This window comes from Rhinolophus hipposideros, assembly GCF_964194185.1.
Source record: "Rhinolophus hipposideros genome assembly, chromosome: 21".
Lineage (NCBI taxonomy): Eukaryota > Metazoa > Chordata > Mammalia > Chiroptera > Rhinolophidae > Rhinolophus > Rhinolophus hipposideros.
The window spans coordinates 42,564,208-42,588,349 of record NC_138067.1 but is presented as its reverse complement, the minus strand read 5'-3'; the positions used below and the strand labels follow the sequence as shown (position 1 = coordinate 42,588,349).

The 24,142-nt window shown below is 54.0% G+C and overlaps 2 protein-coding genes across 6 annotated transcripts in view; both read left to right on the top strand.

The window, feature by feature from the left end:
• ZC3H4 (zinc finger CCCH-type containing 4) overlaps positions 1–16,738 on the top strand; it is a 38,599-nt gene extending 21,861 nt beyond the window's left edge. For 3 of the 5 annotated variants that reach the window (XM_081032358.1, XM_081032360.1, XM_081032359.1), the window contains 7 exons: positions 397–504; positions 1,907–2,018; positions 2,566–2,675; positions 7,813–8,177; positions 8,298–8,641; positions 11,523–11,774; positions 12,952–16,738. In XM_081032358.1, the coding sequence (XP_080888484.1) occupies positions 397–504; positions 1,907–2,018; positions 2,566–2,675; positions 7,813–8,177; positions 8,298–8,641; positions 11,523–11,774; positions 12,952–14,471 (2,811 nt within the window). In that variant the 3' untranslated portion in view covers positions 14,472–16,738. The remainder of the gene's footprint in view (positions 1–396; positions 505–1,906; positions 2,019–2,565; positions 2,676–7,812; positions 8,178–8,297; positions 8,642–11,522; positions 11,775–12,951) is intronic. The other 2 variants (XM_081032361.1, XM_081032362.1) reach the window with 1 other exon arrangement.
• Positions 16,739–19,760: 3,022 nt separating this feature from the next.
• Positions 19,761–21,154, top strand: LOC308489906 (dapper homolog 3-like; the record flags this gene model as incomplete). Its single annotated transcript, XM_081031523.1, has 1 exon — positions 19,761–21,154. A coding segment is annotated over one exon (948 nt), but the record flags the coding sequence as incomplete, so codon positions are not given.
• Positions 21,155–24,142: the final 2,988 nt, after the last annotated feature.

The following is a 24,142-nucleotide window of genomic DNA, read 5'->3' as shown; positions in this document are numbered from 1 at the left end:
GGCCGCTCACACTGGCCACCTGCCTCTCATGGCAGCCCACGGCAGCCCACTGGCCCATGTGGGAATCGAACCAGCGATCTCGGCGTTAGGAGCACGGGCACTCCAACCACCTGAGTCACCGGGCCGGTCCAGCTGCTCGAGTCTTCATTGCCAGCAGCTCCAAGTGCCGGAGCTTTTCTTGTCCAAGTGCCAGCCCTCCATCCCGGGGGGCTCAGACTCCGTATAGCCCCAGTGGTGGGTGTAACTGCTCTTTATGTGAGGACACTTACATCATCCCTGCCAGCCAGTTCCTGTCATTCTTGTTCACTCAGAGACCGTCTCCACCTGGCCTGCATAGCGTCCTTCCCACCCTCCCTTTTCATTCCCCGTCGTATTCACACTGTGTGTTCCTAACAGGATGGTGGTGGGGGTTACCGGAGGAGTGACCATGACAAACCCCACCAGCAGTCTGACAAGAAAGGCAAAGTCATCTGCAAATACTTCGTGGAGGGGCGGTGCACATGGGTAAGGGACAAAGCAAAGGACCTGAGTGCTGTAGCAGGGCAGCAGTCTCCCAGAGGACAGCCCGCTGGGAATGTTGTAGAGGCCACACTAACTGGGGGCAGGACTCAGGTGGGGGAGGAGATGCCTGTGGGGCCTGAAAGATGCAGTTCTCTCGGTGACTTGAAGGGCCAGAGCAAGATGACACATCTGGGGATTTTTGGCTTGGAGGGGGATTTTTTTGGCCAAAATTTTCAACTAATCCATGTGGCCTCAAATGTAGTGTTAGGATTGAAAAGATGTCGCATATTCTGGTTAAGTTAATGAGGGAATTAAGAGAATTTTCCGTAGAAAAGGGAGGAGCACCAGACTCGCGTTGAACTTCACAGCAGAATTTAATGCCTGAAAATGGACCAATGACCACAGAATTTAGACGGAAACAAGTGTAACCCAGTGTTAGTTCAACTAGCCAGCTTTATAATCAAATTTAATGACAGTGGACAGAATTGGTCAACATATGCCCAGAGAATACGTATTTCAAACAAATGTGCATGTGTATGTAAAATATGCCTTATTATAGTCACAATTCATATTATTTTTAGAAACTTGTAATACATATAAACAAAGGAAAATGAGTAGCCATTCCTGTGAGGGAAACGAATATAGAACAATTTCTGTCTTTATGTCACCTCGGTGCTTTGTTTGGACTGTATTGGCTTAAACACTTAGATGTTTATCCCTCACAGCAGTCTCGGGGTGGGTGGACAGTACAGGGCTGGTGCAGTGGTCATTGGCACCCTGGGAAATCCAGGCTCCTTCCTGCTTTACATTCTGCCATTTTTAAGCATATGGCTTTTGTCCTCATGGTTGCACAATGGCTGCTGTGTCTCCAGGCATCACATCTAAGGGCTAAGAGGAAGAGAAATGGGTGGATGGAATTTTTTTTTAAATTGAGGCTGTGTTTTGCCCTCCCTGGCATCTGTGGCCGTAACTTTAAGGGACCCTGGGGAATGGAGTTTTCTTTGCTGGGCACATTCTTAACCCAAACAAAATTGGGGTTCTGTTAGGAAGGAAGAAGCATGAGACTGGATACTGGCTGTCATACAGCAAACAGTGAAAAACAGTAGATAAAAGAGAGGAGAAAGAAGGGAAGGAAAGAGGAGGAAGGGTTAGAAAGAGACAGGGAGAGGGAATGGAATAGATACGCGAGGGAGAGGGACCTGTGAGAGAGGGGGGAGTGCACGTTTTGTCAGAAGTATAAAGTGGGTGGGAAACCAGCCCTTTCCTGGGGGTAGTTTATTCTGTCATTGGCCCCTCTGTGCCTCAGTGGTGACAGAGTTTCAGTGGTGACAGTTTTTCTTTGCAGACGGGAGTAAGCAAGGGCTTACTGTGTCCCCACCTGACCTTTTCATTGCTTTTCTTTCAGGGAGACCACTGTAATTTTAGCCACGACATCGAGCTACCAAAAAAGCGAGAACTGTGCAAGTTTTACATCACCGGATTTTGTGCCAGAGCTGAGAACTGCCCCTATATGCATGATATCCTTTGGTGCCCACATTTGATCTGATGAGGGCAGAACTTCTTTTCTCCTTACTGGTAACAACAGCTGACCTCCGCTGCACTTCCCATCTCTTAGTGCCAGTACTGTGTTAAGAGCTCTCTGTGCATCTCCATCTATTTAGCCCTCACATCTATCCTCTGATGGCCCTGCTGTTCCCGTTCTGCAGATGAGTAAACTGAGACACACATACTATATGTTCTTTTCATACATAATGCTTGAGACCAACCTATACCATTGCCTGTTATTCCTCTGAGACTTTTCCAATGGGCTGCGTAACCTTGGGCAAATCATTGAACTTCCCTATTCCTGTTGAGTGTTGTGCTGAGGACACAACCCCAAGACTAGCATGGTGGGGTGGGAAAGCACTCTGGAGCAGGGGTCTTGAGAAACAGGGTGTTATCTTGGGTCTGCTGTTAACGCATTGTGCAAATCTGAGCAAGTCACTCCATCTGTCTGGGCTTTCCTCATCTCCAAAACGGGGTGGGTTCCATGAGATGAAGCATTTGCCTTAATTTGCCATGAACGTGATTTTCCGTGTAAGTTGTACCACACAACTGGGAACTGCATCAATGGTGACGACTGCATGTTCTCCCATGACCCTCTGACTGAGGAAACGAGAGAACTCTTGGATAAGGTAATTTCTGAGGCAAATGTCGCCATAGCTGATGGGAACCAGGAAGTGCCCCTTCCGTTGACTTGGCACTGCAGCCTGCCTGGTTGGCCTCTGTGCAGGACCAGAATTCCCAGTTGCATTGATCTGGAGGAAATGGGGATTTTGTTCTTTTTTGCAGGGAGAGTTGAGGTGGTCACACGTGTATCTTATCTCCAGCCAGGGCAGTTTTCACTGGGGCGGCTACATAAAAGGAATGTTGCTTGGTGAATCTCCAAACATAGCTTATAATTTTTAGCTGTCTTTTAGAGAGAGTCCACCATACACACAGAAGAAAGGAGACTTGGGATGGGTTATATTGTGATGGAAATGTCAACTGTTTCCTTCCAAGTCTCAAGGATTCTCTTAGGCAGTAGAAAAAGTACAAGGAAATTGGAGGTTGGTGGGAGACTTCTTCCCTTGGGTGAAGTGTCAGGCCTTCCTCACTCACCAGCTGACATTTGAAACTCATCCTAGTATCTGTTGTTCTCCCTGGGCGGTCACTAGGACTTTGGGGTCCCCATCATCCTGCCCTTGGTTTCCTAATCCATCTAAGGGAATGGATGAGAGAACGGAGCCTTTCAAATGAAGGCTTTCCTGCCTTCTAGTTTGCAAAACGTTTGAGGAATTGGCTGTTTTTCATAAGAATGAAAAGGATCAGATTCATAAGCCAGTGTCAAGAATCCATCCACTGGTGACTGCCCTGTTTAAATGGCTGCCAGGGCTACCTGATGGGTTCAGGGGACGTCGTGCACAGGCCAACCAAGAGAACATCTGTCCCTTGTTGGCAGATGAATGCAGAAAGTTGGAAAAAGTTCTCTTTCCCTCCATTTGGGGAGCCTAATACTCTAAGACCAGGGGTTTGTCATCAATGGTACCTAGAGTTTGTGAATTATTTCATAGGATAAGTAGTGGGAAAAGTCGGCTTGGTTCCTCATGTGAAGAACTGAGCAATATCTGACTGAGGACTGCCCCCTGCTGGAGGCTCGGAGGTTGCATTCTAGACCAGTGCTGCCCATGAGACCACATTGGGCCCATCTGTTTTTAATTATTTTTTATTTACTATCCACCTACTAGTTCTACAGCACAGTTAATAATTGGACAATATATATTACCTGGGCAAAGAAATATCAAAAGTGGTTATAACGCGGCCAGTCTGAGAAGTCGAGTTATCACATATTTAATTATAAATTTTCTGGGAGAGACACTAAAGAAAAAGGTGAAAAGATGAAATTCGAACAGTATATCTTACTTAGCCCAATATAACCATGTCCAAAAATATTGTGCTCCTACACAGCATCTGAGGAAGGACTGCATGGCTGGGTTGGGTTCAGCTTTTCTGGTGGGAACTCTGTTTTTTCTCATGTGTTTTACATGTCTCTTACGTTTCCTGGGTTCTAATGTGGGTCAGCCCCTGCCTTCGAGGCAGCACTCAAGACCCAGGGCGGGAGTCCTTGTCAGGACATTGTGGGGTCCGAGCAAGGGGTGAGAGGCTGTCCTGGAGTAGGAGGTGCTCTCCAGCCAGCCCGCAAGCTGTGAGGTAAGACTCCTGTCTGGCCTGGATGAGAGATGGAAGCCCGACTGCAGGGCACAGCTGAGTAGCTGAAGTGTGGGGTGCAGGCAGGCCCAGGGGTCAGAGGTCAGAAGGGGGAGCCCCGCCTCGCCAGGGCTTGGCGCTCCTCATGGAGGTTGTCCTGTGGGTGAGAGCCTCCGCTCGTTCAGTTAGCCACGTGTTCACTAAGTGTCCCCTGCGCTGAGCGCTGCTCAGAGCGGTGAACGGCAGGGAGAAGGTCACCACAGCTGAGAGCTGGCGGTCTCATGGACGAGGGGGTGTTGGCTGGGTGCACAAGAGAAGTGCAGCGTGTTCCCAACGGGTAAAGCTAGTCTGGGGAGCACAGGGAGGCCATCAGGAGGCTGGTGTCAGGAGACCTAAAGGAAGGATAGGCGCCAGGCAGGGAGGCAGTATGGCAAGGAGGGAATGAATGGGGCATTCTGGGTGGGCGCTGGGAGGCAAAGGGGGTGGGGGCACATTCAGGGGCTGGACTGCGGTGCCTTTCCACGTGCGCGGAGAAGGTTGTGGTCAAGTTTGTTCCTGTTTAATGAGCTGTGACCTTACTAGGTTTCGCCTTCCACCTGAGGGCACTGAGTTAGCATTGAAAGGACCTAGCAGTGCAGGGCTATGGCGGTCTTTGTGACTGAGGTTGACTAGACAGGAGGTTGGGGCATGGCAGGATGGAGGATTGGGGTGAGGAGGGCAGGTAAGCCATTCAGAAGGTCCAGGCAGCAGCTCCAGGCCAGTGTTCAGGTGTGGAGATAAGAGAAGGGAGGAGTCGGTGATAATACACCAGATTCTGGGCGGTATGTGGCAAGCTTATGAAGGAGATGTGACCAAGTGGAGGTGGTCACCTGCAGCTCTGGCCGGAGAGATGAGTATGGGAGCCCCGCCCCTGAACCACAGTAACTGAAGTTGTGGAGGTGGGCAGGACCTCAGGGCCAGGTTGGGGGGAGGTGGTGTGCAGGGGAGACCAGTGCGGAACCAGCAAGGTTGGCCAGTCAAAGCCTTCACTCCTTTACACTTCGCACATCCCTCACCCCCCACTGCTCCGTCTTCCACTGTCCTGATAACCAGCCCTTCTCTAGAGTCCAGGGGATGCAGAGATGCGTACGTTTGTTTCCCTTGCTCATTTATCTACCAAATGTGTGTTGTGGCAGTGCTCAGTTGCTGCCAGGCACTGTTCTGGGGACACCGTGATAAGGAGACAGGATCCAATCATCAGGCAGGTCCTGATCACATACCGGGATCCCTTGATATGAGAGAGAATGTGCAGAGTCCAGAGGTTCTGAAACGGGCTGACATTCCAGGAGTTGCACTGAGGAGTTGACACTCTGCCAGCCCCTAGGTGAGTGGCAGGCAGGAAGGGAAGTAAAGAGTGAGGGAGGCATGTGCCCGGCAGGGGACACAGCACAAGCAGCAGCTGCACACTCGGTTGAGGAACTGAAAGGGACCGGCGTCCCGGGAGGGAATGCAGTGAGCAGACCATGAGGGCCATGAAGCAGACAGGGCCTATGGGCTGGGACTACAGCCTGCTCCCCCGCGCCCCACTGAGCGTGCTTAAAAGACTCCGTGAGGTTCTGGGCTCTCCCCAGCCTGGCTAGTCTCGGGCAGTGTTTCCTGCTGCAGTGGGCACCTGTTAAAATACGGATCCGATTCAGGGTCCCCCTGTGCTGCTGCTCCACTGCCCGGATCACACCTTGAGGAACAGGGCTCAAAGGGACAGATTTTCCATTGATGAGCTTTCCAAGTTTTCTGTCCCCCTCGAAGCCATATTCTTCTTGGACCCTGCTGTCCCGGGGTCTGGATACTATCGCTGATCATAGGGAGAGAGAGGAGCTGAGAACTGCTTGACACCCGCCTGAAGGTCCTGCCTGTGTCATCTGCACCCCCGCCCGCTGCCCCAGGAGGAGTTGTCTGGGACAGGGCATCTCAGACCAGGACCCACGGTAGGATCCAGCAAGGCGTCTGTGCCGAGGTCTCCAGGATGACCCAGGCCCAGGTGCGACGAGGGGCACTCCAGGAGCGAGCGTCTCGTCCTCCTCATGGCTGAGATTCTACTGTGAAAGGACAGGGCGGGGGGACAAAAGCTGGGGAAATCAGGCCTCACCGCGTGGAGTCCACACAGGACACACTCACCTCCAGTTGTGACAATACGTGTGGAATGTTGTCTCCCAGGGGCACACATTAGAGCTCAATGCCCAGTGTTTGTATTGGGGGCTGGTCATGGAGGCAGCCCCTGCTTGGCACATGCCAAAATTCCAGACTCCCAAAAGGAAAGGGGAATGTTCCGCGGAAAGCGTGTTGTTTGTACACAGTTTCGGTGCAGGGGGACTTCCTTATCAGTCAGGGAAGGCTGGAAACCCTCCCGAAATCCAGGTTCCCGGACCACCAGCCAAAGGCCAACGTGGCAAGGCCTTCCAAGAGCAGTCAGGCCTGCTGTGTTAACTTTTCTGCCCAGGATCCTAACTGATGAGACATTCTGCTCAAATCCAGACTGCATTTGTTTGTGTACCAGTATCAGGCCCTATGCCAGGCTCGGGGGTAAATCAGGGCAGAAAACAGTCCTGTCCTTGTGGAGTTGACAGTCATTGGGTGAGCCAACAACAGACGAGGATATGACTAAATACAAGTATCTTACAGAGTTTGGGCAGCGATTTAATGGGAGCTTATGGTTCCATGATGAATGCAGGACACCAGGAGAGTCACTCTGAGTTGACCTTTAATAAGAGACCCAACATTTGGGGGACACAACCACTTAGTGAGGATTAGAGGGAGAAACATGCCTGGGGAAAAGCCTGGCCCAGACCAGGGCCCTGCAGAAGGAGGCTTGGCTGCCGGCAGACTGAAACGGGGCTGGGTGCTCAGGATCGAGCATGCAAGGAAACGAAGCCTCCAGGGTGCTGCGCAGCACTCACCAGTCACCCAACCCTGCCGGCAGGCCCTGGGGTGGCAGGAAGGAGGGGGTTGGATTGTAAGTGCAGTAAGAGGCCCTTAAAATCCAAACAGGACAGTGGAATGTTAGCCAGCCATAGAATAGGTGACACGCTACAGCATGAATGAACCTTGAAAACTGCTGAGTGAAAGAAGACGGACACAAACGGGCCGCTTGTTGTAGGATTCCGTTTATATGAAATGTTTAGAATAGACAAATCTATAGAGACAGAAAGCAGAGTCGTGGGAGGGGGTACTAGGGGTGAGTGCTGATGGGGATGGGTTTGTTTTTGGGTGCTAGGCAAGTTCTAGAGCTAGACAGGCGGTGGTTGGACAACATCACACATATACTTAATGCCATTGAATTATGCACTTTAAAATGGTGAAATAGTACATTTGATGTGTATCTTGCTGCAACACCAAAATGGCTCCCCGTGCCTGCTGGTCACAGAGTGGGTACAGCAATGTGTGGGGTGATGATTTTGGTGCCAAAGAGGCTTCTGCTGTAAGGGCCCCAGGGTCCTCGTGATTTAGAGTTTTCCTCAGTAAATGCAGTGCTGAACCCTGGGTGGGGCCACCCACCTGCACGCCTGTCCTGTCCTGACTGTCTCTCCCTGCCGTCCTTCCCACCCGCAGATGTTGGCTGATGATGCGGAAGCCGGTGCCGAGGACGAGAAGGAAGTGGAGGAGCTGAAGAAGCAGGGCATCAACCCCCTGCCCAAACCGCCGCCCGGCGTGGGCCTCCTGCCCACCCCGCCTCGGCCCCCGGGGCCCCCCGCCCCCACCTCTCCAAACGGCAGGCCCATGCCAGGCGGACCCCCGCCCCCACCCCCACCGCCCCCTCCGCCCCCGGGGCCCCCCCAGATGCCCATGGCCGTGCATGAGCCGCTGTCCCCACAGCAGCTGCAGCAGCAGCAGGACATGTACAACAAGAAGATCCCCTCCTTGTTTGAGATCGTGGTGCGGCCCACGGGACAGCTGGCGGAGAAGCTGGGCGTGAGGTGAGTGCCTGGGGCCTGTCACTGTCCTGAGCTAGAGGGCCTGGCTGCCCCCACGTCTCCGTACTGTGTCTGCCACCCTCCCTCTGCAGCCCCTCTCACGGCACCATGTCCTCCTCCTAGGTTCCCTGGACCCGGAGGACCTCCAGGACCAATGGGCCCTGGGCCCAACATGGGACCCCCAGGGCCCATGGGGGGTCCGATGCACCCCGACATGCACCCCGACATGCACCCAGACATGCACCCCGACATGCATCCGGACATGCACCCCGACATGCCGATGGGCCCTGGCATGAACCCTGGCCCGCCCATGGGACCCGGCGGCCCCCCAATGATGCCCTACGGTCCTGGAGACTCCCCCCATTCTGGAATGATGCCCCCCATCCCGCCAGCCCAGAACTTCTATGAAAACTTTTACCAGCAGCAGGAAGGCATGGAGATGGAGCCGGGACTCCTGGGGGATACAGGTACGCAGGGCTCAGGAGGGGCCGCGCAGAGGGTCGTAGTCTGAGGATTCAGTTTCTTTTCCTCGGTCTGAGTCTTTGGAAGCATGAGTCCAGCTCCATCTCCGTCCTGTGAGTGGTTGAACATTTTCCCTGACATGGGAGTCACTGCCCTGTTGAGGCCTGAAGGAGTATTGTGATTTTATCACTGTCATTTTAGTTTCTTAGACATTTTGCCTGCTGTGCCTGCAGTCGGGAGCATGGGAGCTCAGGGGGCAGGTGTGGAGTGGCGTCGGGGTGAGAGGCTGAGAGACCCTTCCCGGCGCAGCCTCCTGTCAGTGGTTCTTGGCTTGGGGCTGCCAGCGTCAGCCTTGCGATTCTGCTCGTTCTGTGCCCACGTCTGACCATCTTCCTTCTTCGTTTCTTTCCTTTTCGATTAAAACAAGAATGTGCATTGGTACCAGCTTGAATGTCTGACAGGTGGGGTGGTGAGATAATGATGCTGCAGCTGTAGGAGGCAGAGTGCGCCCTTCGGAAAGGGGGACACGGACTCCAGCCCGAGGTCAAAGCCGGCGAAGCAGCGGTGCTCCTTGCCTTGGCTGCATTTCAGTGGAGGAGGCCGGCAGGAAGTGTGCGAATAAACGCAAAGGCTCATTTCAGCATTGCTCGTTGCTGGAAGTCACAGGGGGTGCTGTGGGAGATGGGGGGCCGCGCGGGCTGGGCGGGTCTGGCCGTGGTGGGGCCGGTTGCTGAGGCCTGTGTGAGAAGCGACGGAGAGTTGGTCGTGAAGGGGAAGGGGCAGCCGCGGCAGGAGGCACGGCAGGTGTGCAGGCCCAGCCCGCTGGCTTGTTGGAGAAAAGCAAAGGTGGCCTTAGAGGGAAAGGCAAGCGAGAGCATCCTCAGTGCAGGGACTCTGTCACCGTGGCCAGGTGGCCTCGTGGGAAGAATGACAGGGTATGAGCAGAAGATGAGAGGGCGATGGGTAATAGGCGCGGGAGTGGAGTCGTCCTGGGCGAAGGCGAGCTGTAGTCGGGTGGCAGCCAGGTGGCAGAGAGGAACAGGACTAGGCTCCTCGGTTTACAGGTGGTGTCATGGGGCCGACGTGACTCACGTGCCCTCCAAGGTGGGCAGGAGCGGATGGGTCTCTGGCCATGGGATAGTCACTCTGGGGGTGCTAGTGCCACCTGTCCAGGAAGCCCCTCTGGAAAGAGCCGAGTTGGGGTGGGGACAGCATTTCTGCTTTGGCCACGTTAAGTGTGAGATGCTCATTTGAGAGGTGTCAGGGGAGACAAGCAGGCTGGAGGTCCGTGTGGGTTTGGTGTCTAGATGATGTTCAAAGCCGTGAACAGGTATTTGGGGTGAGGAACAATGGCTTCGGAAAGATAAGTGACATGTTCTCAAGTGAGCAAAGCAGGCTGCCTGAGGGGGTGCTGTGGTTCCCACACTTCCTCCCCCTTTAAAAATGTATATAAAATGTGCATGGAAAAGGTCTGGGTCCAAAAGGAAAGCTAGTCTGTCAGTATGTACGTTAACGGTACGTAGCTCGAGAGTAATCGGCTTCAATTCCCACGTGAGGAAATCTACCCTTTCAGAGCATACGGTCAGTGGTGTTTAGTAGACGGCAGATCCTCACACTCTCAGTGTTGATGAGGTGCCACGGGAGCTTAACTCTTCCTTATTCCAAGTGGCCTTTGGGGAATTGGCTTCGTTGTATTTTGCTTCAAGTCGCAGAACCTGTCCATGACGTAAAGTGAGGACTTAGTGTGTTCACAAGTGCACAACCACTGAGTGAGTCGCACTTGATGAAAAGTGCCTTGCAGGGGACTGCTGTTCCCTGAGTGTCCCCAGCTCCCAGCCAGGGTGTGGCAAGGACCACGCTCGCCCCTCCGGTTCACGTGGTAGGAAGTTCAGGGGCTAGAAGAAGATGACCTTTCACTTTCGGCTTTGTGTTTTGTGTATGAAATATTGGCCAATTTAATCATGTTAATCCCACACATCTGATTTAAATTAAATTACAGATTCACTGTCCTGGCAGTACTGGCCACATTGCAAATGCTCCAGAGCCCCATGGAGAGTGGCAGCCACGTGGCTCAGTGCAGATACGGCACATTTCATCATCATAGAATGTTCTGTGGGCCAGTGCTCACTGGACATTCTCTGTCTCAGAGAGGGACACACACACACACACACACACACACACAGAGTCTCCAGGTGTTGTCCCCAGCCAGCCATGCTGCCCCTCCCCCTTTTAAATGCTGCAGCATGCTCATAAACGTTTGTGGAGTTTGGGAACCCACAAAGCGGGGAGGAGGAGGAATCACCCATGAACCTCTGGGTTGACACATGGCCATAGCAGCATTGTGGTGTATTTCCTTCTCCTCTTTACTAGTCTCATTCCCAGTGGTTGAGCTCATATTATGAGCTCAGTATGAGATACAGTTTTTTTCTTTATTGATTATTACAAATAAACCATAAATCTAGTGCTCCTGGCAAATAATTAAAACAGGTCAGAGTGTGTGGAGTAAAAAGTGAAAGATCCCTGGGCCTCTCTCAAATCTCATTCCCAAAGAGACTGTTTTCTGTCTGTCTTTCCAAAGCCTTTTCTTTGCATTTTATAAACATCTGTATGACATTTCATCCTGTTTTCACATCATCAGCATTTGCTGACATCACTAAACCTCGCTGTGAACCCCATTTTCATCCTGCTGTGTCCTAGGTTGGCTGCTCCATTCCCCACTGTTGGGCTTTCCAGGGGCCCCTCCTGGGGGGGTAGGAAGGAGCGGGCTGCGCATTCTCCCCCCTCGCCATCGCCGTCGGGTGGTTCTCCAGTTGAGGGCATGGGTGGGTTGGAGTTGGTGCCTCGAGGCCCTTCCCGACACGAACCCTCGGTTCTTCCCTGCCACAGAGGACTACGGGCCCTACGAAGAGATGCCAGGGGAGCCTGGGGAGCACCTCTTCCCCGAGCACCCTCTGGATCCCGACAGCTTCTCTGAGGGAGGGCCCCCAGGCCGGCCGCAGCCGGGCGCCGGTGTCCCCGACTTCCTGCCCTCAGCCCAGAGGGCCCTGTACCTGAGGATCCAGCAGAAGCAGCAGGAGGAGGAGGAAAGAGCGAGGAGGCTGGCTGGGAGCAGCAAGCAGGACCGGGAGAGTGAGGAAGGCACGTGTCCTCCCCAGGGGCAGGGGCCTCTCTGGTGGGCAGGCCCCGCGCTGCCGTGCAGGGGCAGCTGGGGGTACCCAGGTCGGCTTGGGCGCCGCAAAGGAGCCTGTGGCCAGGGAGGACCCCTGCTGAGGGCAGTGAGGTCAGGCCGAGGCTGCTGCGTGTCCCTGAGGAAAACTGGAAGTGAGGGCTGCCCTCCGTGTCTGTGTCCGTGGGGTTGGGAGAGACTTCCACCCCTCGTGGAGGGGGAGGGCTGCTCCCTGGAGGAGACAGCAGCCCACATGCTTCACCTGCTGTGCCCTCACGGAGGAGGCTGTAGGACGAGGCTGACAGACCGCCTTCCCCAGACCATGTCCTCAGAAAGCCAGCACGTGAGAGCCAGTCGTGGTACACGCTGCTGTACCAGTGATGGTCAGTCACACAGCTGCTAGTCGCACGGGGCCGTGCGGTGACCTGGGAACATCCACCCCCGTGTGAAACGGCGTGGACAAATTGTTTAGAATCTGAATCCAGAGGCCACGGGTGGCCCTGACAGGAGCCCGGGAGGAAGTGGGGACAGTGGAAGAGGGAGCAGCCCCCTGCCCTGGTGGCTCCTGCTTTATCTGCCTAGGAGGTTGGACTTGGGCCATTTGGAGTCCGCCCACTTGGCCCCGCCTCATTAGCCGGTGACTGCCCTTCCCTGGGACGCGGTAGGGGGCAAGTGTCTGAGCCCCAAGCACAGTGAGAGCTAAGTCCGTAATAGCTGCTCACAGGCTGCCACACTGGGGCCTGAGCCTGCCCAGTGGGTGAGGAGGCAGTGGCAGCGCCCTGGGCGCAATCCTCGCTTTGACCCCATCTCAGAGCACCGTCCATGCCTTTGTTTTCTCATCAAATGGGCCTGATAACAAAACTCCCTCCTGGCTGGTTGTAAGAATTAATAAGACAGAACAGTGCTGGCACAGCGGGAAAGGTCTAGAAACGTTAGCCAGGGACCTGCCAGGCTCGGTATTTGGCTGGCCTGAACTCACTGGCTGTTTGTGGTAGCCTTGGAGGGGGGGTGTCTTAAGAGAGGAGAAACTGAGGTTCTGAGAGGCAAGAAGCCGGGGAGGCATTCACCCAGTGGGCACCGTGGGGTCCAAGAAGGCTGGTAGATGTGGTGGCCACTCACCCCCTCCTGCTCTTCTCTGCTCTTTCTCAGGTGACACTGGAAACTGGTACTCAAGCGACGAGGATGAGGGTGGGAGCAGTGTCACCTCCATCCTGAAGACCCTGAGGCAGCAGACATCCAGCCGACCCCAGGCTTCCGTTGGGGAGCTGAGCAGCAGTGGGCTGGGGGACCCCCGCCTCCAGAAGGGACACCCCACAGGAGGCCGACTGGCTGACCCTCGCCTTACCCGGGACCCCAGACTCACCCGCCATGCTGAGGCTTCCAGTGCATCGGGCCCAGGTGACACAGGGCCCTCCGACCCTCGGCTGGCTCGCTCCCTGCCCACCCCGAAGCCCGAAGGAGGCCTTCATTCCAACCCCACAGGCCCCAGCGGCTCCAAGGGGTCTGGGCCACCCCCTGTGGAAGAGGAGGAAGGGGAGCGGGCCCTGCGGGAGAAGGCCGTGAACATTCCCCTGGACCCCCTCCCCGGGCACCCGCTGCGGGACCCGCGGTCCCAGCTGCAGCAGTTCAGCCACATCAAGAAGGATGTGACCCTGAGCAAGCCGAGCTTCGCCCGCACTGTGCTCTGGAACCCCGAGGACCTGATCCCCGTGCCCATCCCCAAGCAGGACCTGGCGCCGCCCCTCCCCGCAGCCCTGCAGTCCATGCCTGCCCTGGACCCCAGGCTGCACCGGGCCAGCACCGCAGGGCCCTCCAACTCCCGCCAGCGCCCGGGCGCCTCCACGGACCCAGGCACATCCGGCTCCAGCCTGCCTGACTTTGAGCTCCTCTCGCGCATCCTCAAGACTGTCAATGCCACTGGCCCCTCGGCGGCCCCCAGCCCCAGCGACAAGCCCAGTGACCCCCGGGTGCGGAAGGCCCCCAGCGACCCTCGGCTGCAGAAGCCGGCGGACTCCGCGGCCTCCTCTCGCACTGCCAAGCCTGGCCCTGCCGAAGCATCCTCTCCAGCCGCCAGCCCCAGTGGGGAGTCCTCCCCCCCAGCCACCGCCCCCTATGACCCCCGCGTGCTGGCAGCCGGAGGGCTGGGCCAGGGCAGCGGGAGCGGGCAGAGCAGCGTGCTTAGTGGTATCAGCCTCTATGACCCCAGGACTCCCAACGCAGGTGGTAAAGCCACAGAGCCAGCTGCTGACACGGGTACCCAGCCAAAGGGCCCCGAGGGCAACGGCAAGAGCTCTGCTGCAAAGGCCAAGGAGCCCCCGTTCGTCCGTAAGTCTGCCCTGGAACAGCCGGAATCAGGGAAGTCCGGTGTGGATGGGGGCGCAGCCACGGCCACGGACAGATACAACAGTTACAACCGGCCCCGGCCCAAGGCCGCAGCGGCCCCTGCCACCGCCGCAGTTGCCCCACCACCGGAGGGCACCCCGCCCCAGCCCGGCGTGCACAACCTGCCTGTGCCCACGCTCTTCGGGACCGTGAAACAGGCGCCCAAGACGGGCTCCGGAAGCCCGTTTGCTGGCAATAGCCCGGCCCGCGAGGGCGAGCAGGACGCGGGGTCCCTGAAAGATGTTTTTAAAGGCTTCGACCCCACTGCCTCCCCCTTTTGCCAGTAGTGTTACGTGGGCGTCGGGCACTCCCTGCACCCCACCCTTCCCAGGGCATATTTAAGTGAAGCAACCAGAGGTGGGAACTTGGAGGTACGGGGCCGGAGTCTCGGTGTTTTTTTCTTTACTTTTTCCCTCTTTTTTTCTTCTTTTCTCTCTTTTTAAGTAGTACTTTCTGTTTGAAACATATAAATTGTATGTAACCATCTTCAGTTCTGGTCAGTGCTGCGGGGTCCTGGCTCCCGCCAAGAAAACCTACTTGTGCACAGGAACAGTCGCGAGTCCCCTGGGCCTCAGCCCCAGCAGGCACTCTGTGTGGCCGGCCCAATTTGCAGGGACTCCTTGAAGGCTGGGGGTCTGGTGGGTTTTCTGGGGGCAGCTTGGCCCCACCGCTCCCCCTCCACCCCCAGGACAAAGGGGACAGTAGGCATTGAGAAGGCACTGAACGCTGCTCAACATTTTGCATGAGGAGGTGAGGTAGAGCCAAGATGGTAGGACCCTGCAGAAGCAGGTCCACACGTTTCTAGAACCCCATCTCTGCACTGTGATGGCCCACGTCGGGGGCCGATGGGAGTGAAAAAGGATCAAAGAACGAAAGGAAAAGAGCCCTTGGGAGTGGCCTGGGCTGGGAGAAACGAAGCCTTTCCTGTTGTCTTGTCTGGATTCGCACATAGTCCTCCCTACTCCGTCCAGAGTTCAGCCTCGACCCCACACCCTCCGGCCTGTGTCAGGAGACTCCAGAGTGACAGATGGACCTGCAGGCGCAGGGCTGGTGTGGGGCAGGTTCCCCAGACTGCCTCCAGGAGGCAGCCTCCGCAAACCGAGTGTTTTCCGTCAGTATTAGCTCCTGTCCTATGGTGACCACACCCTCCTCCCCTCATGCCAGGGCTGGTCCTGGTCCTCAGAGGCCAGAGCGCCCAGTGTGCTGGCCCTGGCCCCTCTGGGGACAGCTCAAGGATCCGTGGCTTGGCCACCCCACCAGGCTCCTGACAGAGGGAGCCCTCGGTGGTTTTTGGCAAAGTGTTCCTGTTCTCTGCTTTCCTCGCCCCTCTTTGCACCCTGTTTTTAGGACCCGTGGTTTTGATGTGTTTAGTTTTCTATTAAGCCGACAGACAGGTTCAGAGACATGTCACATTGTTGGACTTGTGGGTACTTCCAGAGAGTAGCCAGGGCAGGGTGAGGGCTGCTGGGCCCGCTCCAAGAGAGTGACCAGGACCCCTGCTGGGGGTGGGGGGTGTGCAACCCGAAGCCTGCGTCCTGCTCCCCTCGGCTGAGCCGGGATGGGAGCAGAGACACCTGCACCGGGCTGCCCCCTCCCACTAGGATCCCTGCTAAGGTCCAGTCCTGTCCTGAGCTCCAGAGGAGCCCACCCTGTGGCCATGGCCTGGGGAGACTGGCCAAGGGAAACGGCGAGGCCTGTTGCTCGGGGTCCTGCCCAGCCGCGTGCCAGTCCTTGCTGGCCTCCCCTGCCTTCCTGTGCTGCCACCTCACCCGCCTCACTAAGGCCCTCGTCTCCCTTGCTGATAATGAGGAAACCTGGTGACCCAGCCGAAGGGTTCCCCTTCCCAGCTCCTTAGGGTGGGAAGTGAAGGAGGCTGCTGAACCAGAGCCCTCTGTCCGGGGAAAAAGTTGTTGAGTTTAGGGCCAGAAGCAAGGGCAGGAAAGGCAGCCCCACAAGGTCAGTGCGCCGTCATCAGGCTGGATTGGTTTGTCTTTGTGTCCTTTTTGTTTTGTTTTGTTTAAACAATCATTAGTGAGATTTTTCTTCAGCCACCAAGTGTTGGCCTTGAGCAGGAGGGCTGCAGCCCTTGGTGTTTGTAAAATAAGTAAGCATACACAGTGTGGCTTTTTTTTTTTTTTGGTTTTTTTTTTTTTCCTCCTTTGATAATTTCTTTTGTAAAGCAAAATGAAATACTTTTTTAAAACCGAAATTTTGGATGAAATGGAAGCTGGAACCCTCCTCTTGGATATTCAGCCTAAGAACCTCATGGACTATGAATTCACCCAAAATTTTCATTTGCCATCAGGCTGAGCTTTTAAAGAAAAATGTTCTCTAACCAGGATTGTAACAAAAGTGTAAATACTCCTTCAGAGTTGAAAGTTGATGGTGCAAATATGTATATAACGTACTGTATTTTTACAATGATTGTCGCATGACTATTCCACCCCCTTTTTTGTACTCTGTATCTGTCTTCCAGAAACGTCACCTGCCCTCTCTCCTGTGGTCTCTTAATCCAATAATTGTATTACTGCCATTAAAGGATGCAGTTATTTTAAAAAGCTTGCAGGTTTCCTGTCTCTCTGCTGCTCCCATTATCCTATCCCCTGGAATAACAAGGAGGTGGGAGTTGCCCCAGGGTAGGGGGTGAAACCTGGATCTATTCTCTTGATGGCCAGCCCTAGGGAGACATCCATGATGACACTGGGAATGGGGCTTCCAAAGAGCCAAAGCAACTGCATCCCACAGAGCCTGAGCTCCGGCCAAGGCCAGTCTCAGCAGTCAGGTAACAGCGGTGACACACATAGGCACGGTCCTGCCTGCACACGGCTCACAGACGCTAGTGATGAAGGCAGGACGACTGGGCTGGCTTCTAGGGGTGAGAAGAAAGAAGCAGGAGCCTTAACCACTGTAGGCAGAATACTTGTGTCCTCTCAGAATTAATATGCTGACACCTAGTCCCCTGGGGGATGGGATTAGGAGGATGGAGCCCTCACGGATGGAATTCGTGCCCTTAGAAAAGACCCCACAGAGCTGTCTGCCATGTCCTCGCCCCCTCCACCATGCGATGACACAGCTAGAAGACGGCTGTGAGTCAGGAAGGGGGCCCTCACCAAACAATCTGCTGGTGGTCTGATCTTGGATTTCTGGTCTCCAGAACTGTGGTATTTTGTTATAGCCCAAAGGGACTCAGACACCACCCACTTGTCAACCAGGGTCCTTATCTGAGGAAGCCACACTCGGCAAGGGTGTGCAGGTAAGCAGGGCTTAGCCATATCTCCTTTGGACTTACTTTGGCCTCTGTGTTTCAATGGGCCTCTTGATTTTCCATGGCTGCTGTATAAATTATACAAACAGTAGCTTAAAACACAAATTTGTTACAGTTCTGGAGATTAGGAGTGTGACATGGGTCCCACTGGGCTAAAATCAAACTTGTGAGGGCTATATTCCTTTCTGAAAGAAAGAGATTGTGTTTCCTTGTCTTTTCCGGTTTCTAGAGGCCATCCGTGGCCTTCTTCCTCCATCTTCAAAAACACTGTCCCATGTCTCTGATCCTTCCTCCATTGTCACATCTCTCTCTGACCATAGCTGGGAAAGTTTCTCGGTTTTTCAAGACCCATGGGATTACATTGGGTGATCTAGGATGATCTCCCCATTTCAAGATCCTTAATCACACCTGCAAAGCCCTCTGCCATGTGAATGACATATTAGGGCTCTGGGAATTAAGACATGGATGTCTTTGGGGGGGGGGCGTTCTGCCCTTTAATTGGGATCCCCAAATATTTCTTAGGGATGGGTCCTCATTGCCCTGGTTGCTGGTCTCAGCAGGTAAGCTCTAGGCTTATGTCAGAAACTCAGAATGCCATTTTGGAAGTTCTTCTAATTCATCCATATTGAGTAAGGACAATTTCATCTGTAACTCAAAACTCCAACTCAGCTTTTTTAAAGAGCCAGGAGTCTGTCATCTCAGTTAAGAATGCCAACAGGTCACTTCCGGGGTTGGCAAAATCGGAATAAACTGCAAATTCACCTAGGTTTGGACTATCTTTCCATACTGCTGGTCTTGGCATGCCAGCAGCCCCCATCGTGATTGCAACATGGCTAAAGCATCTCCCAGCCTTTACCTCCTTACCAGCGAAAAGCAGAAGCAGAGAAGGAACTCTTTTCCATATCTCTTTATGAGGAAGGAAATACTTCCTAGACTGCCTAATATCTTTTCAATGAATTAATTTTCTGTTTGAATTGGCATTCACAGAGATGCCATGTACAGTTGGGAAGGTTGTATACTGTTCAAAAGCAATTGAGAGGCAAGTCTGGGTTGAAATCCAGCTTCCATTAGGCTCTGCAAGGCCTGTGGCCTCACATGGGGCTGTGTCTGCCTGGCGGGACCCTGCTTCACCTGTCAGGAGGACAGAAAGTGGGGGAGAATGTCTTGTGAGTAGAACAAATGTTCATCAACTGCTGAATGGATAAATAAATTGTGGTAGATCCATACAATGGGATATTAGTCATGAAAAGTACTGGTCCATGCCACAGCATGGATGAACCTTGAAAACATTATGCTGAGTGAGAAAAGTCAGATACACAAGACCACATATTTCATGATTCCATTTCCCTATGAAATGTCCAGAATCGCCAAATCCATAGAGAGAAAGTAGATGAGTGGTTGCCAGGGTGTGGGGTAAGTGTAGGGGGTATGGGATGGGGTTTCTTTTGGGGATAATGAAATGTTTTGGAATTAGATGGTGTTGATGGTTGCACAATTTTGTAAACATACTAAAAACCGTTGAATTGTACACTGTAAAAGGATAGATTTCATGGTATGTGAATTATATCTCAATTTAAACAATCAATGGCATTCCTCTATAACCAACTGGGAAATTAACAGAAAATTAGATATCCTTCCCAAAAGCCATAAAAACTATACAGTATCTAGGAATTAACCTAGCGAAGAATGCGTGAGAACTTTGTGGAGATGTCAGATAAAAACAGATCCAGGTTAAAATAAGGAGAAACTTTATTCAAAAAGACCATTGCAGTAGGGACCTCAGGAACCTGCAAGCATGCAAAAATCAAACAAAAAAAGCATTGCTTTTCTGTGGTAAAAGGGCTTTCAGTAAGGGGAAGTTGGGTAGATATGGAGAAGTAAGTAACCAGGGAGGTTAAACAGGAAATGTGTCGCAGGTCAGCTGATTCTCAGGAGAAACTGACAAGGAGGCATGTTTCACAGTTCAGTGCTGGTTGGGAGTTGGGGTGAACTAGGCTCTGCCAGGCTCTGTGGGGAGGAGAGAAGCCTGAGTTCATTCAGGGCAAAACAGAGGTGAGAAATGAGAAACGTGAACACCTGGCCAGAGAAAATGCCAGACTTTAAGGGAGTTAAGGGAGTTATAGGACAGCCCGAATAAATGTCTGATTTGCAGGTGACACAATTTGACATTGTCATTCCCTTCGCACTCTAAAATGTCCCACCATGAAAGCTGATCATTTATCTCTTTGGGTCAATGTCGTGTCCACAGTTGTGGAACCGTCCCTGACATCTACTCAGCTCTTGATAAAAATACATTCTTAAAATTACTTTTTGTGGCGCCTTGGGCCGCGCCTGGGCCGCGCCTTGGGAGGCGGAGGCGGCGCCGGAGCCCGCTGCGCCGCCCGCTGTGCCCTCGCCCCCCGACAGCCCGGGCGAGGGCCGCCTGGTGAAGGCGCAGTACATCCCCGGGGCACAGGCGGCGCCCCGCGGCCTCCCTGGCCGCGCCGCCCGCCGCAAAGCGCCACCACTGACGCGGGGCCGCAGCGTGGAGCAGTCCCCACCTCGGGAGCGTCCCCGGGCCGCCGGCCGCCGCGGACGCGTGACGGAGGCCTCGGGCCGTCGGGGCTCGCCCCGGGCTCGGAAGGCCGCGCGCTCCCAGTCGGAAACCAGCCTGTTGGGCCGAGCCGCCGCGGTGCCCCCGGGACCCCCCAAGTACCCCACGGCGGAACGGGAAGAGCCGCGGCCTCCGCGGCCCCGCCGCGGCCCCGCACCCACGCTGGCCGCGCAGGCCGCGGGGTCCTGCCGCCGCTGGCGCTCCACCGCCGAGATCGACGCAGCCGAGGGGCGCCGAGGCCGCCCCCGCGGCCCCGCGGCCCGCGGCCCCGGGCCTGGCCCGTCCCCGTCTGCTCCTCGGCGCCGGCTGCTCTACGGCTGCGCAGGCAGCGACTCCGAGTGCTCGGCCGGGCGCCTGGGGCCGCTTGGACGCCGGGGTCCGACGGGCGGCGCTGGCGGCGGCTACGGGGAGAGCGAATCTAGTGCCAGCGAGGGAGAGTCGCCCGCCTTCAGCTCCGCATCCAGCGACTCAGACGGCAGCGGTGGCCTCGTGTGGCCGCAGCAGCTGGTGGCGGCCACCGCGGCCTCCGGGCCAGGGGGTGGTGCAGGTGGAGGGGCGCCAGCGGGCCCCGCCAAAGTCTTTGTGAAGATCAAGGCTTCCCACGCGCTCAAGAAAAAGATACTGCGTTTCCGCTCGGGTTCTCTCAAGGTCATGACTACAGTGTGAGTTTGAGGGTTTGCGTGGGCTCCCCCTTCATAGCCTCTGCACCACCACACTCCCAATCACGGGCCCTTCCACACCTCCCTTCCAAAGACCACCGTTTTCTCTGCTTCCAAAGACCCTTCCTCACTGCCCCCATCCACTGCAGTCTTGGTTGAAAAGGCTCCCCCTCCACCATAGGGAGGAATGGGGGAGGAGCCCAGTTTGATCCAGTTCAGTTGCTGGCTCTGGAGCCCATGGGGCAGAAAAGTTCTATTTCTCTGGGCCTCACTTTCCTCATCTGTACTATGGGTGTGCTATGGTATGCAGAAGGGCTAATTCAGTTTGAATTTCCTCATTTTAGTTTAGACACTTAGTCTGTTTGATGCCCTTTACTTCTCTCACAGAGCTCTTATTCATCTTTCTATGCCCAGATATTGTTCCCCTCATATACAAAGTGCCCCCCATCCATGTCCCTGAGCCCCTAGAATATCCCCTTGGCACCTCTGTGGGAAACTCTATCTGACCCAGATGATGCCTGCAGAGTTCCCTGGGAAGGGAAGGAGCTCTGACTTTGGGGTTTTGAGGGTTAATAACACCTGGAAAGAAAGATTATTTTACCTTTATCCCTGGATAATTATGGAAGGTTGGGAGGTAGAAGAGGGGACTGAATTTGGCATCTACCTTGTGGCCCCCCTGTGAGAGGGAGTGGGGGGAGCTCAGGATGACCATCAGCTGTTCCAATCCAGTATTTTTTTCTTTTTTAAAAATTGCTGTATTTATTTATTTTTTAATTACATTTTCTTTTTTAAAGTTTTTTTTTTTTTTAAATTGGGGAAAGGGAACAATACTTTATTGGGGAACAGTGTGTACTTCCAGAATTTTTTCCAAGTCAAATTGCTGTCCTTTCAATCGTAGTTGCAGGGGGCGCAGCCCACCATCCCTTAGGCGGGAGTCAGATCAGACTGGCAACCTTGTGGTTGAGAGGATGCGCTCCAACCAACTGAGCCATCCAGGAGCTCAGCGGCAGCTCAGCGGCAGCTCAGCGGCAGCTCAGCGGCAGCTCAGCGGCAGCTCAGCGGCAGCTCAGCGGCAGCTCAGCGGCAGCTCAGCTCAAGGTGCTGTGTTCAATCTTAGTTTCAGGGGGCAGAGCCCACCACCCCTTGTCGGAGTTGAGGAGTTGAACCAGCAACCTTGTGGTTGAGAGCCCACTGGCCCATGTGGGAATCGAACCGGCAGCCTTCAGCCTTAGGAGCACAGAAATCCAACTGCCTGAGCCACCGGGCCGGCCCCTACTGTATTTATTATGACGATGGTGACTCCCCGTTACACAGGGGTCCAGGTTCTGTGTGTTTCTCCAACCTTTTTATAAATAAATGCACAATGTTAAAAAAAATTTTTGTTTTAATTGAGCCATAAGTGACATATAACATTGTATAAGTTTAAAGTGTACAATGTATTGATTTGATACACATTGACATATATAATTAGAATTATAGGTTGCGGTATGATTACCACCATAGCCTAAGCTAACATCTCCATTGTGTCACGTAATTATCATTTCTTTCTGGTAGTGAATTAAAATACATTCACTGGAAAAGAATACCAGTGGCTGGTTAGATACTGACTGCATTGGTCTGGGATGGGGCTGGAGCATTAATCATTTTTTAAAGCTCCCAGATGATTTGTATTAGAACCACTTATCTGATCATGTTGCAGCAGTAAGAGGACGAGCTTTGGGATCTGTCTCTTTAAGGAGGATTTGTTTTCTCTGCCCTGACCCTTTCTGGCATTCAATCCCCAGCCCCGCCCCCTGCCCCCCCAATCAGCCTAAATTAAACTATTTCAGCAGCCAAGAATGTGAACAATGTTTCACATATTTTCAATTCTCACTTAATCCCATTTAATGCTTAGTATTCATTGCTGGCAGGCAGGCTATCTATTACAGCTCATTTGAACTTCCTCCCCAAGTTTAACCCCCTCCAACCTGCCACCTACTTTATAAAATGCAAGCTCTTCTCTGGAGATGCAGGGGCAGAGGTCAAGAAGGGCCTAGCCTGGCAGGCCTTGTAGCCAAGATTTCAGAGGGTGATGGAGAACTATTGAAGGGCTTAGGGAGACACATCACTAGATGTCTGACTACTAAATCTATTTTCCACTGAGCAGTCAGTAGCATATTCTAAAGAGCTCTGTCAGATCATGGTCCTCCTCAGCTCAAAATCTCCTACTGGCTCCCATCACACTTAAAATGTGGAGCCTTCACTGTGGCCCACAAGACCCCAACAGCGCCCCACCCCATTTCCTCTCTGACTTCCTCGCCTCCCACTCTCCCCTTCGCTCACTCTGCTCCAACCACACGGGCCTCCTGGCTACGCCTCCAGCATGTCAAACACACTCCAGTCTCAGGGCCTTTGCACTTGCTGTCCTCTCTGTGTGGAGCATTCCTCCTCCTCACCTCATGGCTGACTCCTTCTTGTCACTCAGACTGCTACTCATTTGTCACATCTTCAAAACCTAGTGGCTTAAAACAAATGTGTATTATCGCACACGGTTTCTGTGGGTCAGAAATCCCACAAAAGCAGATTTGAGGGGTTCTGGCTTGGGGTCTTATGAGATTTGTGCCAGGGCTGCTGTCATCCAAAGACTTTCACGGGCTGGAGGGACCGCTTGCAAGGTGGTTCACTCGCATGGCTGGTGCTGGCTGTTGGCAGCGGGCCTCAGTTTTGCTCCATCCAGGCCTCTCCACAAGGCTGCTTGAGTGTCCTCACACCACAGCAGCTGGCTTTGTTCAGAGAAGATGATCCAAGAGAACCAGGCAGAAGTCATAATGTCTTTAATGGTCCAGCCTTAGAAGTCCACAGTATTCAACTGGTCACACAGCCCGGGGCTGACGATGTGGGAGGAGACTACTGTGGGGACAAAGCCCCAGGGGGCAGTTTCCAGGCTCTCAGCCTCACATAGAAAGGTGCTGGCTCGGGCAGTAAATGGCCATCAACTGTGATCAGATGGCCATCAGCTGTGGCTAGTTGGCCGTCAGCTGTAACCCGTAAGCCATTGGCCACTAATATAACTGCCGTGGCTACGCTGGCAGAAGAGAATGGGGGCTAGCAAGAGCGGATTGCAGAGAGGCGGATGCCGCCGGCGAGAATATAGTGGTATGACTCCCCTACCTATGGCTCCGTGGGTGTTCCTTTTTGGCCTCACCGTGTCCTGCATTCTTATGTGGGGAGCGGGAGCGGAGACCCTGCACTACAACTACGCAGAACGTGAAGATCACCAGCGTCTTCTTAGAGGCCAGCGGCCTCTTTTAGTCTCTACCTACCTCATCATCTTGATTTATTTTCGTCACCGACTTAACAGTTCATGGATTTTTACATTAATTATTCCCTCGTCCCACTTCCCCAATAGTGTCATATATGGGACATGTTATTTTTGTGTTTTGTTCACTGCTGTATCCTCAG